The sequence below is a fragment of the Dendrobates tinctorius genome, unplaced genomic scaffold (assembly GCF_039654945.1).
Source record: "Dendrobates tinctorius isolate UK_male_01 unplaced genomic scaffold, ASM3965494v1 ptg000084l, whole genome shotgun sequence".
Taxonomy (NCBI): Eukaryota; Metazoa; Chordata; class Amphibia; order Anura; family Dendrobatidae; genus Dendrobates; species Dendrobates tinctorius.
Window position 1 is genome coordinate 50,560,431 of NW_027361752.1, and position 14,006 is coordinate 50,574,436.

Here is a 14,006-nt window from a genome sequence, read left to right on the forward strand (position 1 = left end):
ATCCGCCGGTCGCCTGTACACTCCGTTCGTATGCAGAAGCTGCAGCGATTGCTCCACCTTCCCAACCACCGCCTCATTATCGACATTGCAACAAGGTGGAACTCCACCCTGCACATGGTGGAGCGGCTGTGCGAGCAGAGGCAGGCCATAATGCATTTGTGGGAGGATACACGGCCAGGCACTTTGAGAGCAGACATGGAGTTGACAGGTGTGCAGTGGTCGAAGCTGAAAGACCTCTGTAAAGTCCTTCAGTGTTTTGAGGAATGCACACGGCTGGTAAGCGCAGACGACGCCATCCTAAGCATGAGCATCCCACTTATGCGTCTGTTCATGCAAACTTTGACGCACATTAAGGAGCAGGCGTCTGCAGCCAATGTTGATGAGGAGGAAGAGGAGGAGGGAATCCTTGATGACATTCAGCCATTGTCTGCTCAGGGACCTCTCCTGGACGAGGTGGAGGAAGAAGAGGAGGAGGAGGAGGAGGATGATGGGGATGATTACTTAGGGGAGGAGGATGCATCTCGTGGGGCAAGTGAAAATGTTGGCGTGGCAAGGTCTGGTACAGGGTTTGTGCGTGACTGGAGGGATGTGGATTTGCCAGAAAGTGCTCCTCCAACCAGCACTCGCAGTGCATAATTGACACCGGGAACATTGGCCCACATGTCAGATTATGCCTTGCAGATCCTAAAAAGGGACCCACGCATTGCCAAAATGATGAACGATGACGACTACTGGTTGGCCAGCATCCTGGATCCACGCTATAAAGGCAAATTACAAAACATCATGCCACAGGAGAACCTTGACCTAATATTGGCTAATAAACAAGCAACTCTGGTAAATCGGTTGCTTGAGGCATTCCCAGCACACAGCAGCGGTGATGGTTCTCACACGAGCAGTACGGGCCGGGGGCAGCTTGGCAGAGGTGTTCGTGGTGCACACAGCAGAAGTGGCGTTGGAGACAGGGATTTCATGACAATGTTGTGGACTGATTTTTCAAGTACCGCTCACACAACTGGTAATACTGCATCGATGGAAAGTGACAGGAGACAGCAGTTGTCAACTATGGTTACAAACTACTTTTCCTCCCATATCGATGTTCTCCCACACAGGTCATTCCCCTTTGACTATTGGGCCGCTAAACTGGACACCTGGCCTGAATTGGCACAATATGCCTTACAGGAGCTCGCTTGCCCAGCTGCAAGTGTGCTATCGGAAAGAGTCTTCAGTGCAGCTGGATCAATCCTGACAGAAAAAAGGACCCATCTGTCAACCCAAAATGTGGATGATCTAACCTTCATTAAAATGAACCACGCATGGGTTTCCAAGGATTTTGTCCCACCTTCCCCTGATGACACATAGGGTGACAGAAAAATGGCTTGCTTTGGTCCACCTCTTCCTGGGACTTGACCTATTTCACCTTTTGCATCAGCTGAATGTCCATCAACATATGCCACTTTCTAAAACTCCCTAACTGTGCTGCCTCCCCCCCCCATGGCCGGGGTCACCACCTAGCGCACGACACCGTGCGAGTGCCGTTGCCCTGGACAGCTGGGTAGGCCGACTCTTGGGCGCGGGCACTGGCACAGGGTCCTTCATAGTGCAATCAAGTGTGTCTGACGGTGGTGGTGCACACCCGCCGTTCAGACACACCGCCGTACTATGAGGGGCCCAGTGCCAGTACCGACGCCCACGAGTGGGCCCCCCTTGCTTGGGCAGGGCCCCAGCATTTGCAATCTTTACCTCTCCCTGCTCCTCCGCTGTGTAGTCTGGGCCTGCCTCCTGCCTACGGTACCCTTTCTAACCTTTGTGCAATCACGTGCAATCCATACTGGGCCTAACACCGTCTGAGCCTGCCTCCTGATGTATAGACATATTTTGAATGTGTACGCTATCCATACATGTTATCCGGGGAAACGGTACCCTTTCTAACCTTTGTGCAATCACGTGCAATCCATACTGGGCCTAACACCATCTGAGCCTGCCTCCTGATGTATAGACATATATTTTGAATGTGTACGCTATCCATACATGTTATCCGGGGATACGGTACCCTTTCTAACCTTTGTGCAATCACTTGCAAGCCATACTGGGCCTAACACCGTCTGAGCCTGCCTCCTGATGTATAGACATATATTTTGAATGTGTATGCTATCCATACATGTTATCTGGGGATACGGTATCCTTTCTCACCTTTGTGCAATCACGTGTAATCCATACTGGGCGTGAGAACGGCTGGCGAGCTGTTAAGCAAGCTACAGCACCTGTGGTTTGCACACGTAAGTTTTTCATTTTTTCAGGAATGACGGTTAGGCCTAATTCCGGAACTGCGGTTGACCTGCACTTACTGGGAAATCATTGTTCGCGGGTAATAATTGTAATCACAGATCCCCATCACTAACGTTGTTCAGCGGGTTATCTGCACCTGTAAGCGACAAACGCTGGCCTTTTCAGTGTAGCGCACATGCAGCCACGGACATGTAAGGGCATGACACACCAGTTATTGGCCAATCTCATGTGCCAGAGCCTCACGTGTCCCTCTAGTAAGCCGGACTCGGACCGCGGTGCATGACAGAGTCTCGTTCGTTAACGGAATTAAGCTTGCAATGTGTGCATCTGTTCTGTAGCTGGCATGGTTGAGGTTTCCCAGGTGGAGTCGAATTTAACCGTAGGCTCCACTCCTGGTGGTGCCCTTCTGGACATTCCTTTAAGGTTCAGCTTTGCAACCATACTGCCCACATAAAACAAAAACTTTGCCTTGATGAACGCTGTTTGGAGGGTCATGACTCGTGGGAATAACGCCGCCCAATCAGTTAACCTGCTAGAGAGATCGTTCGTTGCTCCCAAGCATGACATCACACTCCCTAGGAAGAAGGTAATGCCACTGTGGCGACCGTACTCCTGGGGGCGACACAAGTGCACTGATGCCCAGCCACTGCTCGATGAATCTGCTGGTACATTGACCCAGACCACTACATTCCCCTCGCACGCTACACGACCTGAATCTGACCCTGATGAAACTCAGGTTACCCTTCCCATATACAGTTCCATCTTACACGGTGACAAAGAGGAAGCTGCAGATGAAAGTGCAGGTTCGGCCCACCCGCCATCAGACACACCACCGTACTATCAGGGGCCCTGTGCCAGTGCCGTCGCCAACGAGTGGGCCCCCCCTGCTTGCTCAGGATCACAGCACTTGCAAAGTTGAAATACTGTGCAGTGAGATGGAAGATGGGGACGACGAGGAGTCCAGACAAGTACAGGGATTCCCTAGCGAGGAGACTTATTTGATTGTTTTCAATGTTGGGACAGCAATTTTTGGGGAGCACTATACTCTGGAGAATGATAGATGGGGCCCACCATACACTGGAACATTCCAAAGGTGGACATCAGACACTGGAGCAGCATTTACAGGGCCCATTATACACTAGAGCATTAGAAATGGGGCCCATTATGTTTGGAGCATTATTTGGGCCCATAAGACAGTGGAGCTTCATCCATGGGGACCAACATATACTGTAGCATTATGTGGAGCTCATCATATACTGTTTCAAACATTATATGGGACCAATGATTTTGTATGGAGAAATAGATGGGCCTCGTCATGAGATGTAAAAAGTGAGGTATTTTTCATTGTACTATACCGCTATTTCTCTGCCGTATCGGAGCATGATGAGTTGTGGTATGTGTTAAAGGGGCGCTCTTTCGCCCAGGGCACATGAAAACCTGCAGCCAGCCCTCCCCCCCCACAACTTTAGCCAAATAACCCCCATTTTTCAGTGCGTAACTTGTATTATGAAGTTAATTAAGGTTGACAAGCTTAAGTAAGAAGAATTGATGCTTTTGGCATTCAAATGGGCACTATAGGTGTGTTTCCTGTCCTCCTCTCACTGCCGACTTTTATTCCCCATTGACTTACATTGGGTTTCGTGTTTCGGGACGACCCCGACTTTTCCCTATAATCGGACGATCTTGCTCGACCCGACTTTTGGAAAAGTCGGGTTTCACGAAACGAAACTCGACCCTAAAAAACCAAAAGTCGCTCAACTATGAGTAATATAATAAATATGCTGCACTGTTTGTTATATTTGTATACACATCATCTTAGTGGCCATATATAATCGTCAGTGTATTTTTGTGCCTCCTTCTGGGCATTGCTGTTAATTATTTTTGAAAATATTTTAATAATAAATATTTGTTTGTAATACTACTGGATCTCTTCATTTTCAGGTACCTAAGGGTGTTATTCCGAATAGGATTTGAGTTTGTGTGTTTAAGTGCCAGTTTTTTGCATGTATATATTGGGATATTTTGAATGTAACATATGCCTTTGCTGTTTTTAGAACAGAATAGTCCTAACATTATGGATCTTAGGAAACGTCCCGGCGAACAAAAGCATCAGATATTTTTAAACAGAGTGCCCAGGGTGTTTCACAGGATGCTACAAAGGATCATAAAGAGCTAATGTATCGATTTAGAAGTATGTTACATCGAAAAACAAAATTACGGTGGAATAGAAGCACCTTAGAAAGTTATTTATCTACTAAAATTATTCCCCGTGGATTAAGGATACATCTATATCCTACATATCAATTAGATAGGAAAGATTTGACAAAAAGATGGCTATCTGCAGCTTCTGAGTGTTCCCTTCAATTCACACAGATTCTAGTGGATAAGAATACCGCGTCTTTAGAAGAAATAGATGAGGAATTAGACACTATTCAAAAATACAAAAGGATATTTCTAAGGAGAATTTTGAGAAATGGCTCAAAGAATTAGAAATAGATTCCATAAAATGGGATGAGGAGGTGAGCCTTACCAAATTAAAAAAAAATTTCAACGTGACCCTGCTGACTTTGAGACTGGAAAAATCTTTAAATGGCAACAGAAAAAAAACAATTTACCCATAGACAAAGATCACGGGACCCTTCAGAAACTTCTGTTTCTGGAGCTGAAAGTATTGCCTCGACCAGTGATAATGAACGTCAGGGAGATTTTTCACTCAGAAGTGGTAATCAGAGGAGAAGGTTTCCAGAAATGTTTACGAAATCACAACGAGGAAAAAAGGGAAATGATTACTTTAAGGTAGAAAAATATTCAGGATTGAGAGTCCTCAGTAGTTGATACCTTTTAATGGCTAACTGAAAAGATGGTAACACATTGCAAGCTTTCGAGACTACTCAGGTCTCTTCATCAGGCTAGACTAAAAAAATCTGAAGTCACATTTATGCACAATACAGCCTAGAAAGCCTCGAAAGCTTGCAATGTGTTACCATCTTTTCAGTTAGCCATTAAAAGGCATCAACCACTGAGGACTCTCAATCCTGAATATTTTTCTATCTACTGGCTAACACGGTACAAAGATATACATATTTCCTGTACTTTAAGGTAGTGAATCTCTCGGATCACAATCTATGATACAGTTGAATGTACTTGAAAAGGGTTTAACTTTTTCACCTTCTGTTAATACTGATTCATTTACAGCGGTAAGAGATACCCACCTATTTTCGCGTAAATTGATACTTAAGAAATTACATTTTAAAGCTCAAAGTCAGGATATTTTTACTACTAAAGAGGAGATGGATGCTTCGGAAATTTTGAGGTCTCTTGAAAATGAAAATGCCATGAAACAGGTAAGTACAATTCCGAATCATTTATTTGATAAATCCACAAAATTCCCTGCTTTGGGACTTTGTCCTGCAATCGATACATTCACCAAATTGGTGACTAATGATATTGAACTTTTGGCTAAGGTTAAAGAAGGAAAATCCAACTTCACTAGAAATGAACGACTAGCCTTGGAAGAACTTAAGACATGGGACAATGTCGGTTTTAAGGAAGCTGATAAAGGAGGTAATCTTTTGGCCGACCAAAATGTATGAAAATCAGGTCAATATTCTCCTTAGCGATACAAATTATCGCAAATTGACATTTAATCCCATGTCTTCCTTCCAGGCCAAATTAGTCAATATTTTGGATAGTGCCTTTCTGCAGGGTTTAATCGCAAAGAAATTGTTGGATAATTAAGGAACTCCCATCCAAAACTGGCTACTCTCTATTTAATCCCGAAACGCCACAAAAATCCTCTGGACCCGCCAGGACGCCCCATTGTGGCAGGTAATGCAGGTCTCTGAAATTATCTCACACATTGTAGATTTTTTTTCTTAAGCCTTCGGTTGCTGACTTGCCGTCATTTGTGAGAGACAGCACATCCGCCTTACAACGAATTGATCAAATACAGTTGGAAACGAATATGATGCTTGTTACGGCGGATGTAGAGTCTTTGTACACCTCTATAAAACATCAGGACGGCTTGGCAGCAACAAAATGGTTTTTAGGCTCCAGTAATATTGATCCCCCCATTGCTGACCTGGTTTTATATATGTTTTTTTTATTTGTTGTGTTCTTATTAATAATTTTGTTATTTTTAATTTAGATATAGCACCTTCTTTCTTCAGGATTTGTTGGATTATTTTGTGAGATGTCCCGTTGTTTGTTTTAAGAAGACTGCCTTCAAGCATCCTTAGAAAATTGTTAACAAGATTGTTGGACAATTATGGTTTCTTCTAAGGGGGGCTGATTATCATTATATACATTTTATGCACTATTTAGTATATATTATTGCACCTAAGCACTTTATATTTATATTATGGATATGTAATTTATAATTGATAAATTTATCAATAATAAAAATCAATCTATGATGGATAATATATTGGTGTATAATTAGAATAAGATATGTTTTTATCAAATTTATATTTAGTATATTACCCCATTTTTTTCATATAATTATTATGTTTATGGCACATGAACTTCAATCACTTACTTGTATATGTAAGAATATTGGCTGTATAATACGGGTATTAGCATTTGCACTTTATTATTATTAGCTTTTTGCACTATATCAGCTCCCCGCTATTTCTTGATTATGCACCTGCTTGGAGACTGGAGCACTGTTCACTTCCGTGAGCGCGCTTACATTGTGCCGCTTTGCGTACCAGCTTGCGGTCCAATATGAGCGCGTCACAGGAAGTGCTTTTTCATCCAGTTGCCCAGATCTGCGCATGCGCTGCCTGATCTAAGGATTTACGTGGGATGAGTCATCCACTATTGTGACGCGCATGATCCTGATTGGTGCTAAGGGGTATTTAACATTCACTGCCCACTGCCTAGACACGCCCCCCGGAAGCCGGCACGAAACGCGCGTTGGGGTGACGTAGGACACGCTACACTGCGCCACTAATGCCCTGTCATTTGAGGTAATATTATAGGTTCCCTGTTGATTACTTACACCAGAATTACCCTTGGCTATTTGGATTAGCGCTTTTACTTTAATGGCCATAATATTTTCCATGTATAGCTATATGGGTACATTGATTTATTTACAACTATAATGGGAACCTTTTTGAAACGGGCATGTGTTTGGTTTTTATATAGGGGAATGTGTTATATATAGGAGAATTTTTTTATAGATACTGGTTGTGAATATTTATATCGATTGAGTAATATAATAAATATGCTGCACTGTTTGTTATATTTGTATACACATCATCTTAGTTTCCATATATAATCTTGTCAGTGTATTTTTGTGCCTCATACTGGGCATTGCCGTTAACTATTTTTGAAAATATTTTAATAAATATTTGTTTGTAAATAAATGGATCTCTTCATTTTTGGGTACCTAAGGGTGTTATTCCAAATAGGATTTGAGTTTATGTGTTTAAGTGCCAGTTTTTGCATGTATATATTGGGACATTTTGAATTTAACATAGTATATAAAATGCAGCAATGTATTTTTAGCAGTGTTTTCCTACCAAGAGATGCAGAAATGGTGTCGAAATTTCTACTGCAAATAGTTAACGTGTGAACATACCCTTACTGCTCCAATTATAAATCAACCTGTCTAATATTCATATACTTGTTGTTTTTTTTAGACATTTAATGGAATTTAACATCTATACATTGTATATGACTTCGGTTCACTGATGTGATATTTTCTTGCAATAGTTACATTTGGTGAGATATTTGACATTTCTCGCTCATTTAAAGTAATGCACACAATTTGTACCAACTTCCTTGGTGTGGACTAACCAGGCATATATTTTTTTTTATGAGATTATGTAATAGAATATGATTAGATATTGATGTCTTTATCATGTAGAAATCCATACTAGCATTAAAATCAGTTGCCTCACAAACCAATTATTTTATTCTTTTGGGTGTTACAATTAGAGACGAGCGAACCTTTCAAGGTCCAGTTCGGTAAACGTCCCGATGTTCGTCAAACATACCCGAACACCACTGACCTCAATGGGAGGCAAAACCAAACGCAGACTACACACCTTCCGCTGGGCCAAAAATTTGCCAAAACATCTAAAATTAGGGGCAGACACCAAGAAAAGTGGCATCAATCACCGTTTTTCATTTTTCCAAGAAGTAGTATTGGAAAAAAAAAAAAAAATGGCATTCCACAAAACCGGAAGTCACGGTGCACTGCAAAAACAAACTTCTGTTCGTTTTTGCGGCCCCATTGATTTACAATGGGGGCCGTGTCCGTACGCCGTGAAAAAGATTGCGCAAGCTTGATCTTTTATCATGGCTGCAAATACAGCCCTCACGGCCGTACAGCACACGGCACACCGTGGAATTTTTGCGGGCCGATTTTGCGGCCCCATAGAAGTCTATTTGGGCCGCAAAATCGGCTCACAAAAACACGGTAAGTAATAGCAGCCTAAAGGCTTTTTCTGCCCAGTGTTCCATAAAAGGACAGCTCTATGGAGTATACAGCTTATTGTGGTCTTATGGACAGATACTCCAGTCTCTGATTGGGAACTCTGCAGCTCCTCCAGGGTTACCTTTGGTCTCTGTGCTGCCTGATTAATGCCTTCCTTGCCCGAGCATTGGGTTTTTTTTTTTTTTTTTATAACCCAACTTTGATTTGTACTTCTCAACTTTGTCCCTAACTTGTTTGGAGATCTCCTTGGTCTTCATGGTGTTTGGTTAGTGGAGCCTCTTGTTAATGGTGTTGCAGCATCTGTGGCCTTTCAGGAGAGGCAAGGTATATACCTGACAGACATGTGACACTTAGCACACAGGGGGACGTCATGTCACTAAGCATGTGACCTATAAAAGGTAATGGCTTCCACCAGAAATTTTGGGGGGCTTCCTAGCAAAAGGAGTGAAAGCACGCGCCAATTTTTATTTTATCCCATAAATTTAATTTATATATTTTTCTCATTTCAACTTAGACTATTTAGTGCTGATGCATCACACACAAATCGGATTACAAAAACATTAAAACACAGGTCGCAATGCGACAAAATAGGTAAAAAGCCAAGGGAGTGAATATTTCCGCAAGCCACCGTAGCTTATCAACTTTAGAATTCTGTTGAATCGTGAAGTGTGTCCTTTCCTGAAATGCCATCATTTGGGATTTAATGTAATGATATGGTTTCTAACAAGGTGCACCCTTATACAGCAGCACTCATATTACCTCTCAGGTGTGACTAACAAAGTGGTATGATCTGATAGTTGGGCGCTGTGCTTTTATACCACTGTTTTTTTACTTTTATTTTATGTATGACTAAGATGAGAGAATTCACCTGGAATTCTACTTGAATTTTACAAAAATGCTATGTCGTCAAAATGCTGACTATGTGTAATTTGCCTTTGAGCCGATTCAGCAAGATGAACCATCACCGGATACCCGTCTGGTCCTCGTCGCATCTTCTGATCCCACCAAGCTGGGACTTCCAGCTATTACCGGGCCTCATCAGAACCAGAAGTCTCAGCCCAACGTGAGAATTTTTAGAGTGAGCGGTGAGTATCAAAAGATGTGATGAGGACTAGGCCGTGTTTCTCGCATGTGTGATCCTGGCCTAAGGATTGATTTTTTTTTTTTTTTTTACACACACACATTAGGTTTGCTATGCTCTGGTGCCTATGAAGAGAACAAGGAAAACCATTATATGTGCAGGTGCATCCAAACTATTGACTGGTACTACATGGATGAGATTTATAAAATATCAGCTGGTGCTAGATTACTGCAGATAATCTGAGTTGTGCACAACGACACTAATTGTAAAGATCTAGTCACACACGGCAGATTACTTGCAGAAATGTTTTAAAAGTGAAAAAAAAAAAATTTCCATTCCTGTGAAGGGCATTGTTTCTGCAACAGACACTGTTCTGCAAACCCCCTTTTCCCAGAAAGTTCTCTGTCAGGTGTGAATTCTCCCTAACAAAACATCACTCATGGTCATAAATCAAGACTGTATCTTCACATGGTAGAAAACGTGAGGCCACTGTGCAGAAATGTTTTGCCCCAAGGTTGACTAAGTAATGTTATTGTTCTCAACACAGGCTGTGACAATACTCCTGACCGTGCACCGAACATATGGTGACAAAAAGACCACAGACACCTGCTGCAGCCCCAAAGATACACGGATAGCTCCCATCATCCACCTAGCCCATGTACTGCCAGTCCAGGATAACCCATGCCTCCACACTAAGACCGGGTGTGCACAATCCGGAACTAGCAGCGCCTTGGACGCATTGTATGCTCGCTGCGCCCAAAGCGCTGCCGTCTATTGAACGCAGGTGAATCCGCATGTGTTCACTGAACCGTGCAGATTCACCGCGTGCAATACATTCTATTGATGACATTTCTCTCGCATCTCAGCAAAAGAAATTGACATGCTGCGGTCTGGAGAGAGACACCGCATGTCCGTCCACACGGGTGAACCACGGGCCTCTGCGGACGCACAGTGGATTTCTTGAAATCCCATCAACTATGCTGTAACATCCGGACGCTGCACAAGCAGGCGGCATCAAACCCGCAGCAACTCCGGATTGTGGGCACAGACCCCAAGAGAAAAGCACAAAAGTGTAAGACAAGCGTTAGGACACAAACCATGTTTCCACTCACTTACAGCAAGCAGAGGCTTTGAAAAAAAAACTGAGACAAGATATATTAGAAAGTTGCAGAACTTTGCAGAAAGTTTAGCATGAGGGCATAGTGCTATATACCAGAGGGAATAGTTCACCGGTGGACTGGGACCTGCAGCTCCGTGGCTGAGGTGACACTACAACTCCCATCACGGCACGGACAGTCACTTATTTACAGAAATACTCCCCCCCCGCCAAAGAAATTCAGGTGGGGGGGGATAACAAAGGCAGTCTGGGCGAAATCAAGGCCTGTTACAGTACTGGAAAGGCTTCAGTTGGCACAGACAGGGTGCTGGGACTTGTAGTTCTTCACCAGCTGACTCAGGATAGGGTATAATAATAAATGAGCTATGGGTGCGTTTCTGACATACGGGGGGAGGGGTAATGTAGTGTTTTTGCAGCATGGCGGTCACCAAAAACCAGAATCTGCAGGGTTTTCTACTACAAGGAGCGTGAGTCGCTGTTGCTATCTAACTGGCATGCAGTTTAGTTGCTTTGGGGGGGTTTTTTCAGCCAAGTGGCGACCAAAAAACACCAAATTGATGGAATTTTAAGCGGTAAATATCCGAACACCGCGACGCTAAAAAGTTTTTGGCTGCTCCAAATTCAGGGACTATGATGGCAACCTGAGGAGGCGAAAGGGTGCAATGCTGTATACCCACAGGGAGGGATGATACGGGGTGCAATGCTGTATACCCACAGGGAGGGATGATACGGGGTGCAATGCTGTATACCCACAGGGAGGGATGATACGGGGTGCAATGCTGTATACCCACAGGGAGGGATGATACGGGGTGCAATGCTGTATACCCACAGGGAGGGATGATACGGGGTGCACCGCTGTATATACACAGGGAGGGATATGATACAAGGTGCACCGCTGTATATACACAGGGAGGGATATGATACAAGGTGCACCGCTGTATATACACAGGGAGGGATATGATACAAGGTGCACCGCTGTATATACACAGGGAGGGATATGATACAAGGTGCACCGCTGTATATACACAGGGAGGGATATGATACAAGGTGCACCGCTGTATATACACAGGGAGGGATATGATACAAGGTGCACCGCTGTATATACACAGGGAGGGATATGATACAAGGTGCACCGCTGTATATACACAGGGAGGGATATGATACAAGGTGCACCGCTGTATATACACAGGGAGGGATATGATACAAGGTGCACCGCTGTATATACACAGGGAGGGATATGATACAAGGTGCACCGCTGTATATACACAGGGAGGGATATGATACAAGGTGCACCGCTGTATATACACAGGGAGGGATATGATACAAGGTGCACCGCTGTATATACACAGGGAGGGATATGATACAAGGTGCACCGCTGTATATACACAGGGAGGGATATGTTACAAGGTGTACCGCTGTATACACACAGGGAGGGATATGATACGGGGTGCAATGCTGTATACCCACAGGGAGGGATGATACGGGGCGCAATGCTGTATACCCACAGGGAGGGATGATACGGGGCGCAATGCTGTATACCCACAGGGAGGGATGATACGGGGCGCAATGCTGTATACCCACAGGGAGGGATGATACGGGGCGCAATGCTGTATACCCACAGGGAGGGATGATACGGGGCGCAATGCTGTATACCCACAGGGAGGGATGATACGGGGCGCAATGCTGTATACCCACAGGGAGGGATGATACGGGGCGCAATGCTGTATACCCACAGGGAGGGATGATACGGGGCGCAATGCTGTATACCCACAGGGAGGGATGATACGGGGCGCAATGCTGTATACCCACAGGGAGGGATGATACGGGGCGCAATGCTGTATACCCACAGGGAGGGATGATACGGGGCGCAATGCTGTATACCCACAGGGAGGGATGATACGGGGTGCAATGCTGTATACCCACAGGGAGGGATGATACGGGGTGCAATGCTGTATACCCACAGGGAGGGATGATACGGGGTGCAATGCTGTATACCCACAGGGAGGGATGATACGGGGTGCAATGCTGTATACCCACAGGGAGGGATGATACGGGGTGCAATGCTGTATACCCAAAGGGAGGGATGATACGGGGTGTACCGCTGTATATACACAGGGAGGGATGATACAAGGTGCACCGCTGTATATACACAGGGAGGGATGATACAAGGTGCACCGCTGTATATACACAGGGAGGGATGATACAAGGTGCACCGCTGTATATACACAGGGAGGGATGATACAGGGTGCACCGCTGTATATACACAGGGAGGGATGATACAGGGTGCACCGCTGTATATACACAGGGGGGGGATGATACAAGGTGCACCGCTGTATATACACAGGGGGGATGATACAAGGTGCACCGCTGTATATACACAGGGGGTGGATGATACAAGGTGCACCGCTGTATATACACAGGGGGGATGATACAGGGTGCACCGCTGTATATACACAGGGTGGATGATACAAGGTGCACCGCTGTATATACACAGGGGGGGGATGATAAAGGGTGCAATGCTGTATAGACACAGGGAGCGATGACTTTTGCAGCGGACTGTGACAGACTGATAAGTGCACCCCATGATGCATTCGGTGTGACAGCTCGAGTGACAGCAGGAGACTTGTAAAGCAGCTGCGCTGCCCCTGGTCATGGCCGGCTCCGGGGGGCAGGGCTGAGGCGGTTACCTGACTCCGCCGGCTGCATGGAGCCGCTGGGCACAGGCTGGAATGCCATGCCGGCTCAGGTCAGGAGCCCGACTGAGAGCACGTCCTCCGAACACCGTGCGGCCTCCTTTCATCCGCACACTCGGCAACTAACCCCGCCTCTTCCGTCCCGTCACTAAAAAAATCTTCAACTACCTCCGCGTAAAGACCCTGAGCTATAAAGTAGTCCCTAACAACATCGCTCCATCCAGCCTAAAAACACAGTTCTAAAATAACTCAGCTCGATCATAATATCTATAGAAACTGTGGGCAAACATTTATTAAGGTTACAAAATATTGTAGTTTCAAGATAAAAAAAAATCAGCATTGGTATTCCTACGCAGTAAAGCGGTTCGTTCCAAGCGAGGCGCT

At 44.8% G+C, this 14,006-nt stretch overlaps 1 protein-coding gene across 4 annotated transcripts in view; it reads right to left on the reverse strand.

Moving 5' to 3' along the window:
- BRWD1 (bromodomain and WD repeat domain containing 1) overlaps nt 1-13,754 on the reverse strand; it is a 184,399-nt gene extending 170,645 nt beyond the window's left edge. For all 4 annotated transcript variants that reach the window (XM_073584687.1, XM_073584686.1, XM_073584685.1 and 1 more), the window contains exon 1: nt 13,617-13,754. In XM_073584687.1, coding sequence (XP_073440788.1) covers nt 13,617-13,665 — 49 coding nt within the window. In that variant the 5' untranslated portion in view covers nt 13,666-13,754. The remainder of the gene's footprint in view (nt 1-13,616) is intronic.
- Nucleotides 13,755-14,006: the final 252 nt, after the last annotated feature.